Source organism: Tachypleus tridentatus, chromosome 6 (genome assembly GCF_004210375.1).
Source record: "Tachypleus tridentatus isolate NWPU-2018 chromosome 6, ASM421037v1, whole genome shotgun sequence".
Lineage (NCBI taxonomy): Eukaryota > Metazoa > Arthropoda > Merostomata > Xiphosura > Limulidae > Tachypleus > Tachypleus tridentatus.
The window spans coordinates 101,293,600-101,315,355 of record NC_134830.1 but is presented as its reverse complement, the minus strand read 5'-3'; the positions used below and the strand labels follow the sequence as shown (position 1 = coordinate 101,315,355).

At 31.7% G+C, this 21,756-nt stretch overlaps 1 protein-coding gene across 3 annotated transcripts in view; it reads right to left on the bottom strand.

Annotated features, from left to right (window-relative positions):
• Positions 1-5,829: 5,829 nt before the first annotated feature.
• The window catches only part of LOC143253188 (uncharacterized), a 172,140-nt gene continuing 156,213 nt past the window's right edge, over positions 5,830-21,756 (bottom strand). For all 3 annotated transcript variants that reach the window (XM_076506612.1, XM_076506611.1, XM_076506613.1), the window contains one exon: positions 5,830-8,878. In XM_076506612.1, coding sequence (XP_076362727.1) covers positions 6,648-8,687 — 2,040 coding nt within the window. In that variant the 5' untranslated portion in view covers positions 8,688-8,878 and the 3' untranslated portion in view covers positions 5,830-6,647. The remainder of the gene's footprint in view (positions 8,879-21,756) is intronic.

Genomic DNA, 21,756 nt, shown 5'->3' with positions numbered 1-21,756 from the left:
GTCGCGGGTTCGCATCCCCTTCGCACCAAATATGCTCGCCCTTTCAGCCGTGGGGGCGTTATAATGTGACGGTCAATCCCAGTATTCGTTGGTAAAAGAGTAGCCTAAGAGTTGGCGGTGGATGGTGGTGACTAGCTGCCTTCCCTCTAGTCTTACACTGCTAAATTAGGGAAGGCTAGCACAGATATCCCTCGAGTAGCTTTGTGCGAATTTCAAAAACAAACAAACAAACTTTCTTACCAGAAAGATTCAATACCCAAGTAACGTTTATCAGGTTAATATCAAAATTAAAACACAGTATTTATATAGATTTAGCCAAAACGTTTTCGCAAACGAAATTCATATTATCCTTTCACAAACTAGACAAAAGTCGAAAATCGTGACGATAAAAATACTTTAAATAATAAGACTCATCCTCTCACTCTACTGGCACAGTGGTATATCTGCAGATTTACAACACTGAAAACCGGATTTCGATACCCTTGGTGAGAAGACCACAAATAGTCCATTGTGTAGCTTTATGCTCAATTACAAACAAGCAAAACAGACTCATCTTCATAGAGTTATACGTTATATAAGAATGCACTATATTTTTAACTGGTGCAGTAATTTAGTTTAATATCAAAATAACTTTACCTTAAACGTTCTTTTACTTCACCTGATTTCTCAAATGAAAATTAATTAACGCTCTCAATCTAATGCATTTTTTATATAAGTAATGTTCACACTATTCTAATCATTCAACAACAATCTACAACTATTTTAAACATTTGCAAGCTTTCAAATATAATTCTTTCGAATTCCTAAATCTTGGACTCATTACACGAATAGAGATCCATACTTACGGACTGTGCTAGTACTGATAAAATAATTTGAAATCGCCTAAACATTTTCACTAGTATTTCAACCAAAAGGTAGAACAATTTTTGAATACTTTAAAGCTGACAGTAGCCAGCGAACAGAGTAGTGTTATTATAATTCTTAGCAAAAAACAAATAAAAACACACCATATAACAGAGGCCATCAACCAGCTTAATAACACCTATTTCAACAAAACACTTAGTTAAGGCTCTAAAACGTAGCTTGTTAAAACCATTACTGACAAGGTTAAATAACTGCTCTAAAAAGTCACATTAATAACCACACCTTGCAGTACGTGACACTTACGTATCCTAGTCTAGGGAGATGTCATTTCTAGTATAAAATACATAAACCTAATACTCATGGTAGTTTTATTACTCCTAACCCAATCGATAGCAGCATATCACTATTTCCCATAAGCCTTCTGTGTCCTATATACACCAGTTCCTTATACATCAAGTCGATGAATGACTGGAGGCTATGAAAAGTATGTAACGTCTGTCTAATCCATCCAAATCTGAAAATGTTTGGTGTTTGTGGACTAGCCAGTCACGTCTTATTTTTAAGCATATATGAATTTAACAAGGGACATTACATTCAGACTAAGGGCACTGTAATAAGTAATAAGATGACTCTTAACTTTGCTACTATTTTTCTAAAGCCAGTTTTGACATAAAAGCAAGGTAAAAGTAAAAGCCCCAACTTGATAAACACTATATTAATTACAGTTTATTTATTTTTATAGTCGGTGCTGAGGCCTTACAAAATACATCTGTCTACTAATACTTCTACAAAACTGTAACGTCTATAAATGATACTTGAAATTGTCGATATTCGGTGAAACTCCATAATTGTCTTACTTTTCCTCAATTCTGTAAAGTGTAACATTAATTAATTACTCTTCTATCTAGTTAACGTTTTTGATAGATTTAAGTTACGATTGTATAAACATTGACCTTTACAGATACGCATTGATAGACCGTTACCTTGATTACCTTGACAAACTAAATTGAGTATCACCTATAGCCAGACATTTAAAAATAAGAAAATGTATAAATAAAGCTGATTTCCAGACCTGTATTTTCATGAAACTGCCTTTACTTTTGAAAATACTATCAATAACACTTTAAAATTACTAAAGAGATTATTTGGGCAGCACGTGGCACTATATCGTAAAACGTAATAGAAAGTGACCTTTAGTGTATTGAGTAAATTACTCCTAGAAGGCCTTCAATAAACGTAATTGTTCCAAGAATATTTGAACAAAAATTCACAAAATTTCAGCCAATTTTACTAGTCTATCTTTGACACAACTTCCATACTTATTGGACTTAAAGCAATTATAGAAGTGAATTAAACCTCTTTAATCACTGTTCATCCCATTGAGATTAACCTTGATTTCGGAATCAAGGATCTGTCAGATAAAATTTATTTTATTTTCATTCATTTTACCTTTTTCACATGAGGAATGTTTGATTTGTTGTATATATATTTTAATAATTAATATTTTAATAATTAATATCCCAACTTTTGTTAGAAATGATAAAGAAATCATCCAAAACACCTTCTCGTGTTACCTTTTAAATAATTTACGTTTTTAATGTAAAAAGAAGCTTAAGAATTTAATTTCCAAAATTTCAGTTACTAACGTTTCATTGATTAGTTCAGCTTTAGTTCCCATAGTGCTTACCGAGGTTTGTTGAAAATTTCCCTTTTCAAATAAAAAAATAAATTATTTTTGCTTTCTACAACAGGTCGACTTGACATATTTAAAGGTTTGTTAACCGATCACATTCTGATCTTTCTCCCTTTAAGTTTTCTTTAAAAATTTTATTTTGTGAAGTCTTGGTGACACATTAAATTTCTACTATTTATTTTGACTTGAAATTAGCTTTCTCATAAAAAAAAACTTCGAAAACTCCTTACAAGTTTTATCATTTTCGTTTTCATGCTCGTTATATAAACGTTCTAATCCTTACTAGATATTTTCTCGTAATAATTACTAAGTTGCTCTTTCACCATATAATAACTGGTTTCCAGTACTACCATAACTGTATAACTTTTTTAATCACCTATTTTTAATTTGTTCAAACTGTTCTTACTCGTTTGGCTATATTATATTCTACCTCTATATCCAAAGTGGTTTAAAAGTTGTCTTCATTTTTTCATTGAAATTAATTCTTTAAAACTTAACTTCCTAGCAAATTCATGTAGATTTTCTTTAATTTGTTTATCATTAGGTGCATTATTTTCTGTAAAGTTTATTCTTTATTTTAAAAGTTTAATTTCATTCTCATTTAAATTCTTTTTAATTTAAATTAAAATACCTTCAGGTGTTCAATGGAGGATAATAAAAGTTTTTGTCTTCCAAAAGCCATGCTTGTATTATGTACATTGTACACCTTGGTTTATTCTCCTGAATGTTAAATTATCCCTGCTATATAAATTTTCTTTTGTCATAATATCTTTCCAAAAATACTGGATGATGCATTTGATGTAAATTTTGTTTTCTATTTATATCGACAATCATTTTTAAAATTTTCTTGGGAAGTTTTATCCTCTTCTAATTATTCTAAAGATCAGTTTTTTTCTTCAGCTAAATTTTTCTTGACATTTCCTCCAATGCTAAGTGAAAATTTCAAAAATTTATTCCGTGTGAGAAAACTTTCTAAAGTGTTCAGTAACCCGAAAAATGATTTCTACATATGTCAATATTTGAGTTTCTGATCTAGCTTGTAATTTTCAAGTTTTTATTAATTCTGTTTTAAGTTTAAACGTTTTTTAATGCTCTTTTCTTCCTCTGTTAGAAGTTTATTAATTTAAAATCTTCAGGTGTTTAACAGAGCAGATTTAATTGAACTTTTATGGTGTTTACTGTGCATTTTCGTTAATGTGAAAAACGTTGAGATAAGAACTAAACATTATTATGTCTATTAATGATGTTTTAATTAATACATAAATGTGATAAATAAATCGAAAATGTTACTACAAGTAGGAACAATTTCCCTTAATAAGAAACAAACATAATAGTTCACGTTGATTATGTAGGTCTGTTATTACGAAACCTACCATGACGTCTGTAAAAATCAAGGTATTAATAAAATAACATATAGTTAGACTTTAATTATTGAGAAAAAACCTTCTGGAAGCAGTAAACAACAGAAACTCATTGTTTATTCTTATTTATAACATACTAGTTAAAAACAAAATTCTTTAAACACATCTTTTAAAGTTAAGTACTAGGATATTATTTTCGACAGGTTTATCATTATTTTTGTTTGTCGCAAACGTATTTGTTTGCAAGTGATGCTGTAATGATGTAATACGTGAGAAAAATGTTATTTACATGTTTTAAACTAGAAACTTTCAATATCAGGAATTAAAATAAAACTAAAAAAATAACATAAATATTTTACTATTACCACATTATTTCAATTTAGTCGAAATCATTTAAATATTGTCGTCAGATGCACTATACATTTTGAAACTGCGCAAGAAATTTTTTCAATAGTAGTTAGCGAAAATCAGTTTAAAATATACGTGACCTTTTCGTTGTGCTTTTGTGAAATAAAAATAATGAATAAACGTATTTTTTTCTAAAGTTGGAAGAATAATTAGAGAAATAGATCAGCAGGAAAACAAATCTCGACGCTCTTAAGATATTTTAACAGCTTATTATGTCATAAGTCATAACACAAAAGTGTATTCTTTTCTCTTTGTTGTATCATGAGACTAAAACATGTTTAAAAATCGTATTTAAGGGTAAATTACAGGTTGTATATCTAGAATCAGGAATTTGAACAATACAACCTAATGAGATCATTAAAATTTATTGAAGCACATAACGGAACCTGCTTTGGAAAGAAACTGTAAATTAGCAAACAAGTTAGAGGTTGTAGAAAAAGTCTGCTAATTCTGATATATATAGAAATATTTCTAGATCAAAATCATTTATATACTTTACTTAAAACAAAGTTCACGTTTTCAAAAAGTGATACAATAAACTAGTAATTTAAAATAATAAGCTAACATTTTTAGTTATTGTCGCGATATTACATTGATAAAACATTTATTTTACTTTATAGATTAAAATAAATGTGTTTCATATATATCTTTGATATAAGTTTAATAATATATTTGACATTTGTGTGAAAAATGTATAAAACTGTGAAGTTATTATTTTATACATTTTATTAATTTTATAATAACATAATACGTACATAAAGTTTATTTAAACTTTCATTCTCCATGTCTAATTTGATAAAACTGAAGTTTTATAATATCACACAAAATGTAAACACAGTGGCAAAAATGCGTTTTTATTGAATTTAAGAGAAAAGTATAAAAATAATACGCTCTATATGTTTTATGGTAATCTAAATTAGTTTCTCTTTTTTGTAGGAAATATTTTGTTTATAAAAGTTGACGGAGATATATGTATAAAATAACTGTAGTTTAACAATTAATAAGCTAGTAAAATACCTCTCAACTAAAAGTTTCTGAATGGATTGATTGCTTTCTCCGAAAAAAACACAACAAAAATACCTTTAATTGCAACTTTCAGATCATTAAAGGTTGGTTCGCTTGTTTTTAACTACAAAGCTGCATAATGAGGTGTTCTGTTATTGAAGGCATCAAATCCCGATGTTCAGAATTATAAGCTACAAGACTGATAGTTCAGTCCACGAACGGGGTTCTGATTAATGTTTAGTTAGAAATAATGTACACTATTTTTTATAATATAATTTTAGTGTAAATAGATTTTTATATTAGCAGTGAATTACTTGTGACTCAAAATAATAACTGATTTATTTTTGCAATAAAATATGCCTTGAAATATAAATTTCACGTTTTTCTTCTGTTAAAAGCGTACAAAAATAGAAATAAATTGAAAATGGAGAAATATGTATTAACACATGTGAAAAATAAACACTAAAGTAAACACAACAGTTTTTACATATTGTACCAACATTTTTAATCTTCAACATAAACATTACAACATATATTTCACAATTTATTAAACAACAGCCAAACAAGGAAAGATATGCAAAACTGTTCAAACCAAACACACAGCGACGAACGTTAAAGTTTAAAAGTAAAGTAATCTAATAGGAGATAAAAAAACAACAACAACTAAGAATCTGTCATAACGCTGACACCAATTGTTTATACATTGATGGATATAAAATGTTAATTGTTAATAGCTAATAAATGTTGAAAGAAAACATAAAATATTTTACAATAGAACGTTTGGAACAACATCTAATAGAAAGTAACTTATTACCTTGATGTATTAACAACAGCTCCAGTGGTTCATGCTTAGAAACGTTGGGCTATCTTTGGAGAAAGATTAATTCGTAATTTTAACAAATATCTTGTTTAAATATCTTAAAGATTTTTCAAAACTAATTTACTGAAGTTGTGAAGATAATTTTCATACAAATATAAATTGCGCTTTTCTGAAATGAAGACGCATGTTTATCATTCGTATACAATTATATTTTGAAAGCATGCAGATGACACAAAAATTATCACTTGACTAATATGCTTGAATGAGCAACAGCACAGTTGTGTATTTTTCGTTAGCCACATTAACAATTTTCAGTTGTATTTAAAGCTCTTCTCCTGTTTTGTTTTATTTTTGTAAAACGTCATAATCTATCTCTTTCATTAACACGTAGATCTACCGAACTCATTTTGTCCTATGATGCTGAAGATTCTTGAAGTTTACTTACAAGAGAGAGGGGATGCAAGCAAAAATAGGAAAACGATGTGTTAACCTTTATTCACACTTCTGTGCCACCTTCTTTATCTTGAAAACCATTTGTGATGTGTTCTAGTGAAGGACGAAAATAAGCCGACGGATGATCATAAGGATCCCAAACGACAGATGGTTCTGGCTGCGAACGCCGACTGTGATCCAGCAAATCCGGTGTTTTATTCTCTGAGCGTGATTGGGGCGTATTTGTATTTTTCTCATTACTCCTCATGCTGTTTTGGAGTTCTTCCCAACGGAATGTGCCAAAGGAGGGAACGGAGGATCTCTCATAACCACTTACTTCAAATTCTGAACTACCGTCTCCTCGCTCCCTTTCGGTTGGCTTTCCATCATGTTGTTGTCGTACAATATCTGATGGTTTTTGAGAACGTGATTGAAGGTTTTGAGTGGGTTGAAGTACAGGAACCGACACCAGACCTCGAGAGTGACGTTTCTTTGGTAAGGGAGATGGTTGAAACGAAGAATCTTCTGTTAAAGACAACTCTACGTTTGCATCTGGTGAAAAGTGAACATTGACCACAAACAAGTGTTGTGACTGGTCAGTTTCTCTTATAATAGGATCGTACTGACTAATATTAACTGATGGTATATTTTGGTAATTCTTCAATCGTGGAGGCTTCTCGATGGGGTTTACCTGGTTTAGAAGTTTTAAATCTATTTCATCACAGGAATTCTTGGGAACAGAATTACGAACTGAGCTATTAGTCTTATTATTTAAATCTGACCTTCTTCTCTGGTTAGACTTTTGTTTTCTTCGTAGAACCCACAATAATATACTAAATATAAGAAACACTAAAATAGCGCCTACAATAATTCCAATTATCATTCCTATGACAGTTTCATCATTGCTGTTATCAACTTTATCTTTGTCACTTTTTCTCACTTCTTGTGGTTTTTCTCCACCAGAAGATTTATCTTCAGTTACTGGTCGTCGAGAAATGATCAGAGAAAAGTTTTGGACAGCTATTCCAGCATTGTTTTCTGAAATGCATGAATAAAAACCGGCGTTTGGTTCTTGAACATAAGTGATCTCTAAGGCTGAAATTTTCTCTCTCCCTAATTCATGTTCTAGAATAACAAACACCTGTCGTTCATAAATACCTTCAGATAAGTTAGCAATTGTTCTGTCTCTCCAAACCCATTTCATAACAGGACTGGGATCGCCAATTACACGACACTCCAATGTTACGTTGAAATCCTCAAAAGCATTTACAACGTTGGAAGTGTTTAGAAAACGTGGAGGACAAGCGTATTCTTTGAGATTTATGTGGTTCCATCTTTTACCTCTTAATCGAGAAGGATTATTACAGACAGGCTGCACATATACTGGAAAGTTATTTTGATCCATCCATTGACGGAATTCGCGCAGGTTACAGTCACAAACCCAAGGATTCCCACCAATTGTTATCTCATAAAGTGAATGTAAAGACTTAGTAGCTCTACCTGGGAATGTCTCCAAATTATTTTGATCTATTTTCAGTACTTCAAGATATCTTAAACCTTCAAACGCCTGATTTCCAATTGTATGTATGTGACATCCGCTCAACTCTAATCTTGTTAAAGACTTAGCCGATTGAAAAGCAAGGTTGTGAACGGTAAAGAGACGATTTCCACTAAGTATTAATTCTCGTAGACGTGGTATATGATAAAAACTTGCCGAGGGGACGTCTTGAAGCTTGTTGTAACCCAAGTTCAATTCAATCAGGTTGGTGAGGCGGTTAAAAGCAAACTCATCAATCCATTCAATTCCACAATGGGCTAGATATATCTTCTGCAAATTACTCAACCCTGCATTCACGAAGGCTTCACGTCTAAGTCCCCGAAATTTGTTACTGGTCAAATTAAGAACCTGAATACCAGTGTCTAGTCCTTTTGGGACAGTTGTGAATCCCCCATTTGTGCACTCTGCTGTTTGTTTACCATTTCTCCAAATACAAGTACAATTATTGATATTACAAGTGAGAGCCTCAGTGACTGGCACCATGCCTAATATAGCACATACAAGTGTGCGCAGAATGGCGAGGCTTACAGAAATCATAAAAGCCATTACTAGGTTTCAGCGATAAAATCACATAGAGAGAAACCAACTTGAAAAAATAACTAATATCTCTATCAAATTACCGAATGTTTCTTAAATATCCATAAAGACTTGCATTACTCTATTTAAAATCCTCCAGGTTGCTTATTCACGTTTCAAGGAACTTAAAGAGATATGCTCGATATCATCATGGTTGAGCTCTAAGACAAAAGAGAAATGAAAAGTAAATATTATAAACAACAAATAAAAACGGTATCAGTGTGCTTGCTAGAAAGAAAATATTATAAAATCGAAATAAAACAAAACATTATAGCGACTTACAAGTCACACAATTTCATAGTGACAACACGTATAGATTTATCATTAAGTGATTTCTATAGTATTCGAAATCAATAAAATATACATTCAATCACTTCCCGATAAACAATTCATCATTAAACCAAAAACATATAAAGTGAAATTAATGACAAAACTTTTCCAAAATAAACGAAAAGAGTTAATCAATAGGTTATTGTGTGTTTACAGTTTATATTTTGTTATAGTCGAAAGTCTTTGACAAATACAATACTTTGTATTCATACACAACGATAGCATATACACTTGTTAACAAACATATACGAAAACAAGAAAAAAAGTATATCGTGGAAATGAACATTGTTCGTTTCACATATTTATTTTAATACATCATTTACCGAAATAAAATAAAAAGTACAAAACTTAAATTAAATTTTGTGTAAACAAATTTCTTTCCAACTAACTATTGTTATTGGTTCCTTTAAAATATTTTAAGAGCGTATATACATATATACAGGTGCATATGATTTTCTTTAAAAATTATATAGTAAATTTAGCATTACGAAAATCATATATAACTCAAAATAAATGATATTTACAAGAAAAACTATTAATTTTAACAAAGCGATAGACATCAACATTCTAAAAAGTATGTTATGTTTATACAATTTTGAAGCTTATCTTCCTAAATAGGATTAGCAACATTTTATAAGAATGATTTCTCTATGTTCATCAAGTGGATTTTCCCTTCAGATACGAATCCTGTTTTGACAATCAACATGTTTACTGTCTGTATACTTGGTTGATTGTAAAGTCATGATCGCTTGAATAATAATGGTAGAAAGATAGTGCCACAGATATTTCTCAGGAAGGATGTTCGTAAAATAATATTGCTAAACAATGTAGGAGGAAGTTCTAAATAACTCTTCAGGGAATAAAAAACTGGCACATCACTGTTTAGTACAATAACGGGTTTCCGACACAAGACTTCAAGCCACTCCAGACTAAACTGAAAAGTAAAGGGCAATCCATTTGGTAAGAGAATAATAAAGAAACAGTTGTATCTTTGAAGCAGGACAGGCCAAAAGTCCAAAAACTCAGTATAAAAGAAATCCAACTTCAACAGTTAATGAATTTTAGTCATTTGGCTACTCGTAATATTTCTAGTTATTGAACAAATACATATATCGTTTCTTGGCAAAAAAAAAAGAAAAATAATTTTATTATATTTAATTAAAATGAAAGCAACAGCAAACTACCGTTTGTTAGGCATACTTATAAACAGAACAATCACTTTTGTCAAGAATTTATAGTCGACACCTCAAACCCTTCTCCCATTGAACGTGATAAAAATCAAGGAAAGTGAATATATTACAGAAACCTTATAAATGGATATCCAACATAATTTGTTAAACAAATCCTAATTATTGAACAAAATTTATAACTGTTACAATAATTAAATTAAAAATCCTATAGCAACTAAAGTTTTACATAACAACGTAAAATGTGTTTGTTGTCAATAGGAATTAAATGGAACAGAAATTTTGAAAATTCTGATATATGTTATTAACCTACGTTTAATAAAATAATTAGTTTTATTTGGGAACTTCGACCAAGTCAAATTTTACATGATATTTTAGTATGTCTCATAGATCCAATTTAACATGAAAATGCATTGGTAAATGCTTAAAAGAATTCTTCTGAAAATTACCCTGACACATATTACAGTGATGTATGTCGGCCATTAAAAAATAGAATAAAGAGTATAAAATGACATTCGTCAGGGATATATAAATACATCAGATCTAGCAAACCACGTTGTTACAAAAGAAGATAAGAAAAATAACGAAACAATATACTTTTTTTTATGAATTACTTACTTTTACCCTAGCAATATCTAATCATTAATGTTACACACGATGTTTAAAAGATATTAGAAGGTATTAAGCGTATGATAGTGTTTTATCTGTTTGTTCTATTATTCACTGATGTGCTGCCTCAATAACGTAGTTTAATACTTTCCAAATACTTATCACCATGGTTTTGGGTGTTTATTTTGAAATTTCGCGTAAGTTTACACGAGGACCATTTGCGTTAGCTGTTCCTATTTGGTATTATATGCGCAAAGAAAAAGCAGCTAGTCATCACCACCCACAGCCAACTCTTGGTCTATTCTGTTATCAATGAATAGTGGGATTGACTGTAGGATTATAACACCCCCATGGATGAGTATATTTGGTGTGATGCGAATTCGAATCTGCGACTCTCAGATTACGAATCGAGCTTTCTAACCGCCTGGGTTAGCTAACCCGTGGTGTTAGATCTGTGCTTGCTTTCTTCTTTATTAAATACGTTAGTAAAAACCAGCAATGTTGTAAATCAAGTACAAAAAAATGTGTTTTCATAAATACCCCTCTCTATAGCTGCGGCACTTGAAATTCTTTTAGGCAGGATGAAAATAGATTATTATATGCAACCTTCGTTTCCTTCTGTATTAACAATATTTTTGTGCGCCAGTAATACCAAGCGGTAGGCACGTATACGCAATTCAGTTTCATTTTTCCTCGTGATATTTACCAACCTACCCTGAAATTGAATTTTTTAAAGCGAGTTTATAATAAATGTATTTTAAGAAACTTTGGGCACGATCAAACACATCAATCGAACGGATTTAAGTTTCTGAGTCCGAAACTGTAATAAGATCTCAATTCGGTAAATTAATGAAGGAGCTAGTAGCTATAGGTGTGTACTTGAAAATAACAACAATAACAATCTTAGTAGCCGTTCGTGTCAAATATAACTGACTTTCCATTTAATCAAAGTGTGCCCACTTATGGTCTTCCGAGTCATTTACGTTTATAGAACTCTTTTCTAAGTATAAATGCTATAAAAATACTTTACTACACAAATGATTTTCTTACTTGTTGAATCTGCTCACAAACGCTAATATGGTACAAAAAAATTACTTGTGCACTCAGTAACATATAAAACCCTGAGGGAAAGATCCCAGTAGCACATATATTACTGTGAGAAAGAGAGAGATAAGTTTGTGTCTGTAGCTCAACTTTTAACTTTTATAAATCATAGCACTCACTGTTTTATTATAAGTCGAGTATTTTAGCAGTCTGTTATTATGATAGCACATCGATAAGCGCTGATAAATTTTACCTGAGGACATACAGCTATTAGGAGCTAAAAATTGCTTAGAAGTTGGCAAATGCTTAAAACATCAAACTCAAATTTCATTTGTATATGATGGTAAGAAATGAAGACCTTGGTAAAAATTCTCAATAGCTGAAAAATGTTTATTTTTCTTTGATATTTTTTCATACTCACATAAGCATAAATAAAATAATAAAACGTTTTTACATATTTTGTATGACGAATAGGGATGCCACACTTTTATAATATCTATTTTTTTTGTTATATAGCGAGGTTAATCACGCATTACGAGAGTGATATTTTAAGTTCAATGTTGCCCTTGGAGCTGCTTCCATCAACATAATTTGCGCTAATCTGAGGGTTATGATTACTCGCTATTGCTGAACACTAGAATTTCCATTTTAAGAAGCTTCTGTGAAACACAAAGCTTACACTCCTTAAATTTTTGATAGTCCCTTTGTCTTGCGTGGAAGTCGACTTTCAAAATCACGTTTTAGCAGTGTTAAGGCATAAAAGTCCACTGAATATTTATCTGAAGACTTAACAGGAGTGTGTGATTGAATAAGGCTGTTATTATTCCAATATCTTCAGCCGACATTTTTCATGAGAACAGCTGTTGATTTCCAGGTCTTGCCTGATGCTTTTGAAGTTTGGCTTTTAAATTTCTGCAGCTTAAAAACATTGTTTATTAATTTAATTATGGTATTAAGAGATATAGTTGACTTTTTCACAGTAGCTCTATTTTGAGAGATTATTAGGATACTTTCTTAAGCATAGTCTTCATTTTGTGGATAAGAATGTTGGTCAGACTGGCTGCGGGTTTAATTCATGAGCCTGCGGCTGTTTTAAACGCCCTGCTGTACGTGTTTTTTCGCTTCCATAGAGAACATTGAATACTTCTTTGAAATGTTGTGTTCTATGCCTTTACATCGTCTTACATCTTGATGTATGCCATCTTTTCTTCTAAACAAGTTGATATGTACATTCTTACAATTTAAAGATTATATGTGATAATGACATTTCACTGACGAATGGTCGGATATTTGCTGTGAGTCAAACATATAGATGCTAAATATGTCAACTGTAGCGTCACGTCTCGCATATTCAGGATCATGCCACTGCATTAGCATACACAATTCTTTATTTTAAAACGCAATTAACCCTCTGTATAATTGATGTGTTCAATGGTACTGAATGAATAATTCAAAAGTGTTCAAGTCAGATTTATCTGCGGAGTTATTCTCAAACTATACCTCAATCTGTTGACTAAAAACTTTTTATACGGTCTTGAAGTTTATCGATAACTTTAGATGAGATATCCATATGACTTTAATGAGTAGTTACATAATGATCACATATATGTCTAAAATAAAGGTGTTTTATTTTCTACCTATGTGTTTGCTCATAGGAAGGGATTTTGGACTGGTCATGTCAACACCATATTGCCATTTAGAAAATTTAATGGTATGAGATCAAACTTGAACCATTTTAACAACAAATACTGCATACACACAACGTAATTTATTGAATTAAAATAAGTAAATTTTAATACATGAGTTGTAGTTATGGATGTCATGGAAAAGTGGTCAGGTCATGGTCTAATTGGCCTTACCACTTCTTACGGCCCTGATGCCTTTAGCGTTACTGTTAGTGCCAGTTTTAGGACGTTCAAATTTAATTAAACAGGAATCTTTAGTGTGTACAGATAATAACGTGTAATACTACTTGTGAAACGTTTAAGAGAAAGGAAACAACATTTATTTAGGAAATATTGATGTTTTATATTAATTTATATTGAAAAACATTAATAATCTGAGCTTAGGAAATTATGTGGCATCAACATGTTTTAGGAAGAAAATGTTTTCAGTATACAACAAATGTATCATATGTGATTACCTTTACGGAAAACATTCCTAATTAGTTAATTTAAGACGTTTCAAAACGCTACAGGAAGCAGAACAAGTTTTATGCTGGCAAGCAGATCTTTGGTGAAAGAATAAGTTGTATTCATCTTTTCAATGAACTTTTTTAATTATTCATATTGAGTACGACAACTTTGGTTTTAGATAATTCATTAAATACAATATACGTTCAAATTTGAGAGGGTAATAACACGTTTCAGCATGACAGATAAAAGTACGTGAATTTTTTGTAACTTTTTGTGATTCAAATAATTATTGTTTAAGTTTAATGAGAAACAAAATAAGAGATCAGTTATGGTTCAAATAAATTGCATTAAATAGAAGGGTACAAATCCTCCCAAACTGATAAAAAATATATTAATCGAAAGTATACTGTTATGGTTGAGTTATGAAATAAGTAGTTAAATGATGTAAATCCTATACGAGTAGCATTAACTAAAATATATGGATCAAGACATGAAAAAGTACTTGCTACGCGAGTTACGTTTACCAATTTTAGAGTAGCTAAAATGTAGCTAAACCTGTATCCCAGAGCGGCTGGTATGGAATTAACACTTTTACTAATAAATAGGGAACAACGTTTTGACCTTCCTAGGTCACCTTCAGTTATACTCATCAAGAGAATAACTAAATTTATATAAGAATTACAGCAATTTACCTTCTAAGTTATTTCGTTCACAAAATTTATGCCCTTTAAAATACTACACTACATACATTAATCTTAACTGAACTGAAACTTTTTCATCGTGAAGTTCAAGAAAAAAGCCTCTCAAAGAAACGTTTTTGGAGTATAGAAAATAACGTTTCATAAACTGTTTCAGAGAAAATTTAAGTTCATTTTTCACACACAAAAGAAAAATGAAATGAATTAGTACATTCCAAAAATATTTAGGACAAAACTAAGTAAAGCTGTAATGCCGGTTTCTGGTCTTCAGAATTATTATCTTCACTAGTCTTTAATATTTTAAGTGAAAAGTATTAGAACACGTTGTACTGAGACCGCTCAAGCCATCCTAGTAGAAGATGTATGTGCCATCGTAGAAAATTTTTCAATACAAAATCTCTCTCTGACTCAAACATGTAGAATGTGAATACAGCTATTTTGCATAAGTAGTCTTTGCTGTTACTCGTAAGTTCCTTCTCCTTTTATTCTGTCAGTTGCATGAGGGTAACAGCTGATGTTAGCACAAAGAATTTATTCCAGTATAAACTATTTGTTCTCTGTAAAAACAAAATAAACAAAAGTATCTGAACAATTCAGGATGGTTCTGGATTAAGTTTAAAGAAATAAGTGCTCAGTAAGTTATATTTCCTTTTATTCACATACTCAAGTATTGAATACTGTAGAATAAAATATTCGAACCTTACAGTATTGGTCAGTTATCAGTCGTAAATAAAGCACTTTAAAAATTTGACATAAGAATGCACTTATTACACTAGAGATGTCTACATAATACGTGGGCTGGAGATGACCTTGTGGTTAACGTGACTGACTGTGAATCCGAGGGTCCATGGTTAGCGTCCCTTGTCGAACAATTGTACTCCACACTTCATGGTCTTAAGTGTGCTATGCAAGAAATGGTCAAATTCCACGCACTATTAGAATAAAATGGCTTAAAAGTTGGTGGTGGGTGCCACTGATCAGTTTTCTTTTCCATTAGTTTGCCAGTTTAAAATTAAGAAACGCCAATGTCGTAAGCCATTGTTTAGCTTTACGTTAATATTTGAAGCAAACACAAAATAAGTAAATCAACACTAGATAAAGGATATTTGGTCTCTGTATCCTATATGAATGAATTTTTTACCCGATATTAAATTCATTCATTTTAGTTTAAATACAATTCTTTTTAAATACACGAGTACTCAAATTATTTCAATTTAAGAAAAATATAGATCTAATTTCAGATCATCTTGGCAGTCCTTGAGTGGGTAAAATGTTATAAGGAAAGAAATTCACGATAATATTGATATGTGTGCCTCCAGGGTAAATACCGTTAAGCATGGGTTCACCAAGACAAAAATATAAAATGATGCTATTCTCTTTTCTTTTTTCTGTTTAGTATTAAACAAAATAAAATAAAATAAAAATTCAGATGTGTTTCACCAAACTTGTATATGTTCGTTTTAGACTCATGCAATGATCTATGAATTTAAACTTAATAAAAGTTGTCTTGGTTTTAATATCGGATTTTCCACAAGGATTTTTTGCAAATCGAAAAGGGAAAAATCTTATTTAGATCAATTATTATATATTTTACAACTATGAATAATTTTTATAATTATGTTGGCTGTGTTTGGATTCTAGAACGATCGATAAGACTCTCACGTCGAGATTGTTGAAAGAAATCTATAGCCAGTGGCTGTGATCATTTTCAGCATAACAAACTGCGACACGATTTTAATGAAAATGATTCAGTTGTGTAAAAATACGTATGACATGTCGGAAAAACGTATGCGTGGCGGAGAAAGATGGATATTAAATTTAGATTTAACGTACAGGAATTATATTGTAGAACATGTAAAGATTTCAGGACAATAAAAACCATCGTTATCGCCTATGTTATCGGTCTTGGAAGCATTCTTTTTGCCAATGAAATTAATAACTTTTTTGCACGATTAAATATTTATGTTAAGCGTTATCAGTGTGGTATTCCAAGATTCACAAAGCTAGCAGCACACTTTCATCTAATCACCATACTAACAACAGGCTGAGAACAACTGAGTGTAGTAGTTTACCCCCATTTATGAGGAAATCGAGTTAATACAGACGTTATGAGCAAAAATTATTCAAAAGTTATAGTGTGATATGACTTTCTTGATATTGTTTTAAAACTTGATTGAAAATGAAAAATGACACTGTGTTTAATGATACTGGAATTGCTATAAATTGGAAGTACAAATATGTTTCTGTTTGAGCTGAGTTTGAAATTTTAGCTAAGCATGTAATCTGCAAAAGTAACATTAATTTAACGAACAATAGTGCATTTAAAACAAGCACGTCTTAGTCTTTTTTGAAGCAGGAACGAATTCTTTTTTAAAGTACGAAAACTGTTTATACTCACTTCACATTTTCTGACAGCTGACGAAGCACAAACTTGATCACACAATTTAAAAAGTATTTTGTGATTTTGGTCACGTGACAGTAGTAAAATAACTCCAAATGAATGTGATGTTGAATATTAACAAACTATACAATGAAAAAGCAGATTACATCCTTGGCCGATTAATATTTTACATAATAACACTTAAAACTCTGTTAACACACGACTTAAACTGGATTTACTTTGTCCTGAGCCAGAATGCTAGAAAAATTTGAAATTTTTATTACTGTGTTAAAGATATATAATGTAACAGAGATATGCTTGCATATCAGTTGTTTTTCTTTTACAGTAGGCTTGTTCTGCAGACAAATTTGATTTAAATGTAAGGTCAGTTTCAAAACTTGCAAAGCAGCTTGGCTTAATAACACAATAATTACATTTTTTTCCAGATGAGCCAGAAACTGAGGACATAGAATAATGTATAATGCATAAATACACAAATGGACTAAATATACATGAAAGGTCACAAACATAGTTAATAAAACAGTTAACACAGAACAGAATTGAACAACCTTTCAAGTACAGAAGTACAAAGTAAACCATATAATCAGAATCCAGAAATATAAATTAAACCCATCCTCTTTGTAAAATAAGCGAACTACAGATATTCATTATACAATAACATGCAGAAAATAACAACTCGGAAAATTATTTTTTTATTGAGAATTGTTTATAATTATCACACATATCTGCACAGAGATTAGAATTAATATGTCTTTCAAGTATTATAGTGTTTGCTGAATAATTCAGAAGATTAATCCATCACCATTCAATGATACACATCCTTTAATTTCTGGCCTAGCGCGTAAGGCGTGTGCTTCGTAATCTGAGGGTCGCGGGTTCGCGCCAAACATGCTCGCCCTCCCAGCCGTGGGGGCGTTATAATGTGACGGTCAATCCCACTATTCGTTGGTAAAAGAGTAGCCAAAGAGTTGGCGGTGGGTGGTGATGACTAGCTGCTTTCCCTCTAGTCTTACACTACTAAATTAGGGACGGCTAGCACAGATAGCCCTCGAGTAGCTTTGTGCGAAATTCCAAAACAAACAAACAAACTTTAATTTCTACGCAGATGTAGGTTTATCGTGGTGTGTAAAAGACAACTGACAAACTACATGTATGAAATATCAAACAACAGATTTTGATTTGATGTGTTTTGAATTTCGCGCAAAGCTGCACGAATGTTATCTGCGATAGCCGTCCATAATTTAGCAGTGTAAGACTAGAGGGAAAACAACTAGTCATCACCACCTACTGCCAATTCTTGGGCGGCTCTTTCGCCAACAAACAGTGGGATTAGCTGCACGTTGTAATGCGCCTCATGAACATGTTTGATGTGGGATTGACTGCCACATTAAATGCCCCCACGGCTGAAAGGGCGAGCATGTTTGGTACGATGGGGATTCGAACTGGCGACCCTCGGATTACGAGTCGAGTGCCTTAACCACCTAACATTCTCAATGTTATAAACGAGTAGGTACGTGGAGTGCTTCAGATATCCTAAAAAGTACGACAACACCACTTTATTCCATAGTGATGCAGCTGATTGAGCCTGTCCCTGCCATACCTGCCACAAATGTTTTAATCAGTGATCGTTTAGTGTACGCAGACGTTTAAAGATATGACTGAGGAATACCATGCACTTACCTATATTTAACTGACGTGCTTTCCTTCATTTTTAAAATAATGAACTGACAAGCTCGATCTTAAAGCTGTAGCCCATGACTTTGTAAACCGCACAACAGTAGGTAGAAAAGTTTGTAGAAGTTCGTGTTTTCCAATTGGCTGCCTCCTTTTACTTAATACTGCCAAGTACTTAATTTTGTGAACTAATTATGTTCATCAAATTAACGAAACAATTGTTCTTGAGGGTGATGTATTTTGACGTCAACTCGTATGTACACTACAGAATGACTCCTGAACATTTTGATGACTACTTTCCATCGTGCGTTCCAATGAGAAAATCACTATAAAAAGTGGAAAGCTTATATAATGCTCTGATTTAGAATACTATATTTCAAACGTACGAATGCATGGTAATATATTATTTGAAAACATAGCACGCTGAACCTGTTTAATGCCGAAACTGGAATGAATAATATTAATTGTATGCAATTTTTTGTCTACAAACTATTTACAGTCATCAACAGAATGTATAACATTTCTCTTTTTCTTTCCTTATCCTTCGAGAATTAACAAAATAATTATATTTTTTTCTGAATTTGACATTTTAGCTGTGTTACTATTCCATCAGAATTTATCAGTCGAGTGTTATCGTTAACTTTATTAGGAATTTCCAAATCAAATTTGATTCATCACTAATCCCTGATGATATATAACTTTTCTATAGCACATAGAATGTTACTTAAGACTCGTCATATAACAGAGGGTCACAACTATCGTTTTAGTGGAAGTTTTGTTTCATAACTATATCGAAAATAAAATATGAAATCTCACTGTATTGGTTTTAATCCTCATTCCGCTCTGTTTGTGATTTCTCCCAACATAAAATTCAATTATATTCCGCTTACGCTCTAAATAATATGTAAGCATAGCTTATTTTCTAATTTGAATCATTTTTCGTGTTATTTGATCTAATAATTATAGTTTTGTTTAAACAGGAGAGTGAAGGAAAATGAAAAACAAGTATTCTTGATCGTTGTTATCTGTAGATTTAGTAAAAAACAACAACATAAACATAAACCATAATATAGTGCATCTGAAAGTTAAATAATTCTTTGAAATATGAACTAATATGATTCACGTGTGATAACAGTGGAAAACTTTGTCTCTATATATGTGATTAATCTGTAGTTTCAGAAGTAAAATAAACATAGCATTTTGCAATACTTATATAAGCATGATATTTTAACAGTACTGGCATAAAATATTTGTCCCCTCTGGATGATTCAAAGGCTTTTGATGATTCATAAAAGTCCTATCGTACTACAAACTCCTTCATTATTTCTAATTACTTCTACAGCTATATCAAGGAGGTGCGTGCCCCAAAATAAAACCCATTTTGACATCTGCCCGTGTACTTAAATATGTCTACTATGTTTGTTCTCGCTAATTTCTGAGTTGTGAATGGGTATATGAACATTGTTTCTAACATGTCACTCTCAGATCATGGAGGGCAGAAACACAAAATGCGGTGGCAGATTCTACATCTCACCATGTTTGAGAAACTTTTGTGCTCTGCAAGTCCAAATATTGTGGGAAGAGTTAGCGGACAAATAAACAAATGTACACACAGGGAACGTGAATTAATATGGGATGATAATGGAGGTATAGAAACTTATAGATTTTATTTTATTTCGTCTATTATAAAATTCTGTCATTTTTCTTGAAAATTATTATCCGATTTTGATAATACTCACAGCATTTGAACGTTTTGTATCAGGTGTAAGTCAGGTTTGACGAACAGTATGTCAGTCATAAGTTATTTTTTGCTGATTTCGAAATCCAATTTTAGTCCACTCTTATAAATTAGAAATTTTTATTATTTTTGCTCATGTATATATAGTGTATATTTGTGTTTTACATTAACGAATTAATGAGTGAACGCCTGCAAGTATTAAAGTAAATTATATTTAATAAAATATTTTATTTTAAAACCCCTAGTGGACTTCCAACGCTAGAAACTGGAATTTGATAATTGTGGTGGGCAGAGCACAAATAGTCCATTGTGCTCAACTACGAATAAATAAAATTTAACGTAAAAAATGTAAATATGTTGATATTGCACAATAATATGAAGAGGTTTTTGTGTTTTGAATTTCATGCAAAACTACAGGAGGGGTATAAGGGCTAGCCGTCCCTAATTTAGTAGTGTAAGACTAGAAGTAAGGCAGCTAGTCATGACCACCCACTGATAACTCTTGGGCTGCTCTTTCGCCAACAAATAGTGTGATTTACTGAACATTATAGTGCCCCCCATGAACGTGTTTGATGGGATAAGAGTGTGCTTTTCTTACAGCAAAGCCACATCGGGCTATCTGCTGAGCCCACCGAGGGGAATTGAACCCCTGATTTAAGCGTTATAAATCCGTAGACTTACCGCTGTATTAACGGGGTGGCGATGGGATAAGGATTCAAACTCTTGACCCTCAAATTGCAAGTCAATCTCCCTAAACACCTAGCCGATACAGAAGTACAATATGACCAGAGATTGTTCAGTCTTGATAAAACTTTTTATGTTAGTTTGAGTCCTGCTTATTATTTATGTTTTTTCTCCACATCTATACAAAGAAAACGAAACATCTGCATGTTACGCTTAAAGAAAGAAAACTTAAACCGACAACAAGTTTAAAATATGAAAATAATGAAGTATAAAAAATGTGAGTAGCTAGAACATTCAAAACCAGTATACTGTTTTGTTGACCTCACTAGTGAAAGGAAAATAAATTATATTTCAGCATCATTGATCTGCAGTGTCAATTATAACAAGTTTCTGGTTAGATTTTATCTTTTCTATTGTGTAACAACTATATTATTGATTCTCACTAAGAAACTTAAGTTGACATAAAAATTTTAGACTTCACATGGGTAGTATCATGTCAGAAATTTTGCAAAACACAAAATGCTTTCTCGTCAACGCAA